Below are 8,035 nucleotides of genomic sequence, written 5' to 3'. Positions count from 1 at the left end.
TAGAGAGTCAGAGGGATTAGAGCTGAAATCAGGATTTTGGATTATATGACCTGACCAAGATGATTTCCATCATCTCTCTTGACCTCTGCTTCCTTCTCTGAAAAACTGTAATAGTATCTTTCTTGGAATTGAGGGAATGAGCCATGCTAATAGTAACAATGAGAAAACCACAAATAGCAATTATGTATGAGCATATTTTCTATCAGCATACTCTATCTCCCTAGGAAGCAGGGGAGGGACTTTCTTTTTTAATACTAATATTATGCAGGCGCCTCTTGAGTTTGCACTTGGAAACTGTAAGCACCTGTTTGTCTCATGATGCTGCTTCTCATATGTTATTTACTCTGGTTTAAGCCCTTAGGAATGTGACCTCGGGTAAACACTCAGAAACATTTAAAGGATACTAACCTTTACATTTAAGATTTTTAGATTTCTTGAGTTGAATTTACCACCTATCAATTCTCATTTGTTCCCCTCGAAACTATTTATTAAAATGACTATTTTTCCTTTGAACAGATAATTTAACCAAAATTATGTATTTTTTAAAGATTTTATTTAAATCAGAGAGTGAGAGAGCACAAACAGGTGGTGAGGCAGAAGGAGAGGGAGAAGCAAGCTCCCCACTGAGCAGTGAGTCTGATGCGAGACTCGATCCCAGAACCCTGGGATCACGACCTGAGCCAAAGGCAGACGCTGAACAGACTAAGCCACCCACATGCCCCACGCAGGATTGTATATTAAGTAGTGGAAATGAGTGGGTCTCACACATTTAAAGCACCTAATACAGCTATTCCCCTTCCTTTGGACAAACAATAAGCCCCCAAAGAATCCATTTTTTATCAATGAATATTTTCTAATAAAGGAGTAGCCAAAACAAAAATCTCAATTTTTCAAACTGCTTTTAATGGGGCTAAAGTCTGAAACAATTTATCTTTTATTGTTCTCACTGTGAAAATTAAGGAGTCTACTAAAGGTTTTAATAATATCACATCAGCTCAACTCCAACCATCTCCAATTCTCACACACACACACACACACACACACATACACACACTGCAATCAAAGAAAAACAGAGTGCATCAAAGCTTTTGTGGCAAGCTCCCAATTAATGATGAAAACTCCTTGGAGCCAAGGTGCTGTTCTCCCAATAGACTGCTATTTTTAAAATATTTCTCTTTGAAAACAACAGCATGATTAATTCCACCACTTTTACTTAAATTACTTATGACATAGAAACAATGATACAGTATGAGCAATTATTAAAAACACTTTATTATGTATAATTTGTACATGCTGCAAGTTGTGTCATTTCGGGTCATCTTCCAGGTTGTGATATCATCTACCAAGATTAACTAAGTCTAATTTTCATCCTGCCACATCACATACAAAAATACAATTTTCAAAGTGAAGTTCCCCTTCTTTACACAAAGATACATAAGAGGGTGTCAGATGAATAAGAAAAGAATACTTTGCACATGTATCAACACCATACAAGGCATTATCCTTCACACAGTAACATCTAATGTGTTCTTTTATTTGGGAACAGCAGGAAAAAGCCCCTTAACCCTCAGAGGGAAATGCAAACTTTGTTGCTAAAGGCGAACTCCAGGGATGAAGGTGTGGTCCTCTCAGGGAAAGTAGGGGCAGTGGGGATTTATGGACCTGGGTGGGTGCCTCACAAGCACTTCAAAAGGAAAGAATTGCAGGTGGTTCCTCGGGGACAGTCGCACAGCTTCCCAATCCTCGCTCCTTTTCGCACTGCGCACCGCTCCCCAGCGTGGCACTGAAAACAACACAATGTGTGGTCTTCCCACAGAAACAAACCCGGGCTCCCAACAGGCACATCTCCCCATCAACACAATGTCTGCCTCTTGGGAGAGATAGGTGGAACCTATCACCATCACGAGAGGTCTAAGTATGGTCAGACCTGAAACACAGAGAGCCTTAAAATTTCAGTGAGAGAACATAAACAGAAAAAAATTTAAATTATTGAGCCCCTCCTACTTTATTCCACTTTTTATTTTGGGGGGAGGGCGCACATTTTCTAACTCCCTTAATTGTTTATCAAAAAGAAAAATAATCAACCAGACATTTTTCTAAGAAATAAACAAACAATAGACCTGTATTTTGTCACAGCCTCTGCTCCCTGCTTTCAGACTCCTCATCCCAAGGAAGAGGTGTGTGTGTGTGTGTGTGTGTGTGTGTGAGAGAGAGAGAGAGAGAGAGAGAGAAAACACAAGCGTGTGCATGTGTAATTCCCCAAGGAAAGTGATAAGCCGGGAAATCAAGAATTTTAACCTTAAAACTTAGATCAGAAAAACTGGCAGTACTCCAGATGGCAAGAAGAAAATTGGAGGAACAAGAACTGAGTAGATTTAAGGGCTCTTCCAATTCAGAGAATTTTTCATGAGATGAAAAAACCCATCTTCAAGAAACGCTCCCCTCCACACAGACCCAAGAGCTGGTTCCTGGCACCAGCTGTTGGATCCTCCGAAATGGACGTTCTACTCTTTGCTGTTAGAAACCAAGGGGCATGGTTGGCGGTGGAAAACAAAAGAGAGCCCACAGAATTCTGCAAACCCATTACCTGATTTAACAACATCGCAGGTAGAAGGTCAATGCATAATACTCAAAGTGGTATATTTCCTCTTGGAAAAACATGGGGAGGGGGTGACCCCAAAGCCTTACCATGGGGACTTGGCCGTACTTCTTCTCATAGATCGGAATACTTTTAGTCTTGAGCTTCTTCAGGACTTCCTGTAGCGCTTCAATCTGCAACACATCGCCCCCCCGGAGCCCAAAGTTGCCGCATTGGCTGCGAGCCCAGCCAGGTGCTCACTCCCAGCCCTAGTTACAAAGAGCCCCGGAACCACACACACTTCACCCCGGGACTTCAAGGACAGAAAGGGACGACATTCAAGGGGTATTAACTTAGCGAGCACCGTCTCACATACAGACCGCGAGTCCCTTGGACTCTGAAGCTCCAGGTGCTCCGAGGGCCCGGGATAAGGGATTCACTCTACAAACTGCCTGAAGCAGTGGGCTCCAGACGATTTTCAGATGGAAGCCCGGGCTTTACGCTCATCTCCCTGCACCCCGATTCTGGCAATGGGGGCGGGGAAGGAGGGAAAGAAGACGGACGAGTACAAAGGAAAGGACCGGGAGGCAGCCAAGGGGGGTCCGGGAGATACCCACCAGCTCCTTCTCATGAGAGGCATCCTCCACGGCAGAATAGATGTCCAGGGCTCGGGGCTGGAGCTCAGCGTCCTCCTGGGCACGGGCACCCAGCAGAGGTAGCAGCAAAAGCAGGGCGGCACCCAAGAGGGTCAGCGGCCGAAGACGGGGGCTCTCCATGGTGCTGAAACTCGCAGCTGCTGTGGCATCCCACGCTCCCGCCTTTTATAGAGAGCCAGAGCCCGAGTACAGGCAAGAGGGAGGGGGCGACGAAGGAAGTGGGTGTGGAGGAGGGTCCAGGTCAACCGTCTGTAGGCAGAGCTCCGCCACCGCTTGACATCAGTGCCCGCTGGACACCAGGCGCCCGCGAAAGAAGCTCTGAGCACAGAGCTGGAGCGCAGAGAACAGGGACCCTGCTCCCCAAGTGCTGTCAGCCCCGGGGCAAGGGATGCTCCCCTAGGGGCCAGATCTGAAACGGAGGGGCAACAGCTGAGGGATGGTGGAGGAGGAGGGGGCTACGAGATGGAAATTGCCTTCGAGCCAAGACACAGACAGTAGAGTCGCTCCCCATCCCCTAGCAGCAGCAGCAAAGCAGCAGCAGCAGCCCCAGCAACAGCAGCAAAGCAATCCATCTCACCAGCCCTGCCTTGCCTCTCACCCCAGCCCCATATGTGGCAGCAAGTAGGAGGTGTTGCCTCCAGGCAGGCATGTTTGCTGAGCATTTTACTAAGCACCATGCCTGGTAGGGGAGGCAAACATAGTAAACATAACAAAGAGAAATCATGGCCTTCCCCAGGATGAGTTCTTCATGGAATCTATGTGGTAATGAGAAAAGAAGGAAAACTGACTAACTCCAATTCAGGGGCAGTGTGGGGAGTGCAGACAGCCCCATTCTGATACCAGTCCTGGCTTCACTATTTACAAGCTATGTGACTTCAGGGAAAAATAAATAACCTATCTGAGTGTCTCTGTCTCTGTCTGTTTCTCTTTTTTGTAAAACTGGTATTTAAAAATGCACCTCACAAGTAATCAAAAGGAGGGAATGAGATTTGGTATGTAAAACTTCTGGCCCGGAGCACAATAAGCACTAAGCCTCCCTGCCTCTCCTTTTTGAACTGTGAGACTGCCCAGGTAAGTGGCTGTGTGCAGTAGCTCAGTTTTTCCTTATGGCAAATTCACCATCCTCAGAACCCCTGTTACCTACCACCCACTCCTGATATCCAAGAAGCCTGTCTAGAAAGAAAACAAAAGGAGTGAAAAATCCAAGTCCCTGATTATGGAAGTATCTCTAGAGATCAGAAGTTACTGATGAGCCAGGTCCTCAGTGACTTGGGAAGACTGGTTTTTAAAAGGTGGGGGTCCCTACTGCCTGAATGGAAACCAAAATTCCTGTAGGAGAGGTGTTGTTTTCCCTACTTAGACCTAGGGGCTTATCTTCATTGCCTGCCCACCTAGCTTCTTTCACCACACCTTCTTTCTTTCAACCCCTTCTAACCCCGTCCACTTTTCTCCATTCCCATTACTACCACCCCAGTTCTGGACAATTGCCCCAACCTACAACTTGCCTACCTCCAGCTCTACCCCATTTTCTCTTGCCTTCCTCTAATCCACAATTCATGACCAGCCAGAGCATTTTTACCCTTCAAATGCACGGATGGCTTCCCATCTTACTAAGCACAGAATCTAAATTCCTCATCCTGACTTACAAAGTACTACATGATCTGTACCTCTTTCCACTTTCATGTCCTAATATTCTGCCCAGGCCCCTCCACTCCAGCCTCAGTGACCTTCTTTTTGGTCCTCTAACAGACCAACCTTATTCCCACTTTGAGGCTTTTGCTCTTAGCTTATCTGGAAAGGTCATCCTGCATTTCTAAATAGTTGACTGCTCCTTATCATTTAAATCTGTTCAAATGTGCTTGACCACCCAATCTAAAGTATCCACCAATTTATTATCCCACAGATTTATTGCTTGGCCGGTGATACGGGTCATTGGAATAGTTAAAACATAATATGTGCCTGCTTATTTTATTTAACAAGTATTTAATTGTTATTCAAATGCACACTGGAAAGCAATTCAAAAAGTAACATCTCTCCTGATGAGTAGCACACATATTAACAGCACCAAAATATTTTTCCTTAAGATCAATCTAACTTGAAAATTAATCTAATACCTCCCTCAGGTCTGCCTTTTACACATACCGTTAGATTCTATACAACAAAACTTTAGTAGCAGCACATTTTACTGTTTAAACCTTACAGAGACATAGCGGCACTCATTATAAAAATGATCTCCAGCAGTAAAAAGCATTCTAAACTTCAGAAGGAAAATAGCCCTAGATATGGTTTTAGTCCATCCTTCTGCAAAGATGGGGATATTCCCAATGCAATAATTTCTCTCATACTGTGTTCTACCCAGACACAAGGAATAACTTTCCTTTTGTGCTACTTCTATTGAAAAATATTCAAGAGTTCAAATCCTACTGATGTTAGGTTGGTGCTCATCTTCATGTAAGGAGGATACTACATTTAGTTGATGGGTTTGGAAAGGGACCCTTAGACAATCCTGTGAAGCAAGCCAGGGGTATCCCGGTCATTTGGATATCACAATGCTATTTTCATCTCTGAACAGAGTTATTTAATAAACTGTCTTTAGGAAGCATGTGGTATCGTAAGACATAGGCCATTTTCTTCCTGAGAAAACTTATGTAAGTTAAAACAAGGGAGCACACAAAAGCGTGAGATGTCCTATAGTTCTTACATCATGCACTGTCAGGAGAATGTACATATTCTTGATAATTTATAATGACTCCATTAGAAAAAAAAAAGCTCACCTTTGATGCCCCCAAGTAAGTAAAGTTATAATTGGATTTAGTCACTATTTCTCATATCAGATATAGAGAAAGGAAGCAGATCATCTCACAAAATAGAAGCAGTGACCAGCTTGTATCCACGGACCAGCTTGTATCTCTTAACAACTCCTCCTAAGATAAAGCAGGCTTCCAGTACTTTTCTCTCCCTCCCTTCTTCAAATTTTGAGTCATTTCTTTTCCTGTATGGCCCAAAGTAACACTTGGTCTTTTGGATTGTCATATTGCTTAAATACCAGGCTACTTTATTATTCATTAACCCCATTTCCATCCTGATCAACAGTAAAACTTCCTCAGTTTTGGCCAGGAAAACAAAAGCAAAATAAACAATTGGGACTGCAACAAAATAAAAAGCTTCTGCCCAGTGAAGAAAACGATCAACAACACTAAAAGACAACCTACGGAAATGCGAGAAGATATTTGCAAATGACATTATCTCATAAAGGGTTAGTATCCAAAATATAAAAAGAAGTGATACAACTCAACACCCCTCCCTCAAAAAAATAACCCAACTTAAAAATGAGAAGACATGAGCAGATATTTCTCCAAAGAAGAAATACAGATGGCCAACAGATACATGAAAAGATGTTCAACATCACTCATCATCCGGGAAATGCAAATCAAAACCACAATGATGTATCACTTCATCCGTATCAGAATAGCTAAAATCAAAAACACAGGAAACAACAAGTATGGGCAAGGATGTGGAGAAAATGCAACGCTCTTGCACTGTTGGTAGGAATACGAACTGGTACAGCCACTGTGGAAAGCAGTATGGAGGTTCCTCAAAAAGCTAAAAATACTTTTCTTTACCGATGCAGCTATAGCCATAAGTATGCTCAGGCTTCAGAAGAGGCTTGCCTCCAGTGTTCTCCACTGTCGCAAAAAGGAGGTCTGATTGTACCCCAGTGAAATCGCCAATGCTAACTCCCATCAGTAGATCCGGTAACTGATCAAGGATGGGCTGATCATCCAGAAGACTGTGACTATCAATTTCCAGGCTCAAGCGCTGGAAAAACACCTTGGCCTGCTGAAAGGGCAAGTATATGGGCATCGGTAAGAGAAAAGGCACTGCCAAGGCTCGAATGCCTGAGAAAGCGACCTGGATGAGGAGGATAAGAATTCTGTGTGGCTGCTCAGGGAATACCTTGAATCTAAGAAGATTTACCGCCCCATGTATCACAGCCTGTACCTGAAAGTGAAGGGTAACCTGTGCAAAAACAACTGTATTTTCATCAAACACATCCACGAGTGAGGCAGACGAGGTATTCAAGAAGCTTCTGGCTGGCCGGGCTGAGGCCCACAGATGAAGACCGAGGAAGCACGCAAGTACCGTGAAGAGCTGCTCGAGGCCAAAAAGGAGGAGACCAACAAGACTCTGTCCAAGGAGAGCGAGACCACTCTTTTGTCTGGACATAGTGGCCTCAGCAATTACACAGATCAATAAGACAAACTTTTAGCTGCCTCAAAAAAAGTTAAAAATAGAGTTACCGTACAATCCAGTAATTTCACCGAGTATTTACACAAATACAAAAACACTCATTTGAAAAGCTGTCTGTGCCCCTATGTCTTGAGCAGCATTATCTACAATCGCTGAAATATGGAAGCAGCCCAAGTGTCTATCCATAGATGAATGGATAAAGAAGATGTGATACACAGAATATCACTCAGCCGTTAAACAAGAATGAAATCTTGCCATTTGTAACAACGCAGGTGGATCTAGATAGAGAGTATAAGCTAAGTGAAATAGGTCAGTCAGAGAAAGTCAAATGCCTTATGATTTCACTTACATGCAGAATTTAAGAAACGAAACAAACAAGCAAAAGAAAAAAAGAGACAAACCAAAAAACAGACTCTTAACTATAGAGAACAAAATGACAGTTACCAGAGGGGAGGTGCGTGGGATGCCTAAAATAAGTGAAGGCGATTGAAAATATGCTTATCATGATAAGCACCGAGTAACGTATGGAACTGCTGAATCACTACATTGT

The 8,035-nt window shown here is 43.5% G+C and overlaps 1 protein-coding gene and 1 pseudogene across 1 annotated transcript; one reads left to right on the top strand and one right to left on the bottom strand.

Moving 5' to 3' along the window:
• Positions 1–1,257: 1,257 nt before the first annotated feature.
• Positions 1,258–3,354, bottom strand: CARTPT (CART prepropeptide). The gene is made up of 3 exons (XM_026498420.4): positions 3,196–3,354; positions 2,689–2,772; positions 1,258–1,783 (listed from the first exon to the last, which is right to left on the bottom strand). The coding sequence occupies exons 1-3, from the start codon at positions 3,352–3,354 to the stop codon at positions 1,676–1,678; spliced, it is 351 nt and encodes a 116-aa protein (XP_026354205.3). The 3' UTR covers positions 1,258–1,675.
• Positions 3,355–6,879: 3,525 nt separating this feature from the next.
• LOC113254893 (60S ribosomal protein L19-like) lies at positions 6,880–7,491 on the top strand (annotated as a pseudogene).
• The last annotated feature ends 544 nt before the right edge of the window (positions 7,492–8,035 follow it).

The sequence above is a fragment of the Ursus arctos genome, unplaced genomic scaffold (assembly GCF_023065955.2).
Source record: "Ursus arctos isolate Adak ecotype North America unplaced genomic scaffold, UrsArc2.0 scaffold_5, whole genome shotgun sequence".
NCBI classification, from domain to species: domain Eukaryota; kingdom Metazoa; phylum Chordata; class Mammalia; order Carnivora; family Ursidae; genus Ursus; species Ursus arctos.
This window is presented reverse-complemented; position numbering and strand designations above follow the sequence as displayed.

Coding starts and splice junctions, on each gene's coding strand:
- CARTPT (XM_026498420.4), bottom strand. CDS start 3,354: ATGGAGAGCCCCCGTCTTCGGCCGCTGACCCTCTTGGGTGCCGCCCTG. Junction 2,773..3,195: donor CCTCTCATGAGAAGGAGCTG/GTGGGTATCTCC, acceptor GATGTGTTGCAG/ATTGAAGCGCTACAGGAAGT. Junction 1,784..2,688: donor AGTACGGCCAAGTCCCCATG/GTAAGGCTTTGG, acceptor TGTTGTTTTCAG/TGCCACGCTGGGGAGCGGTG.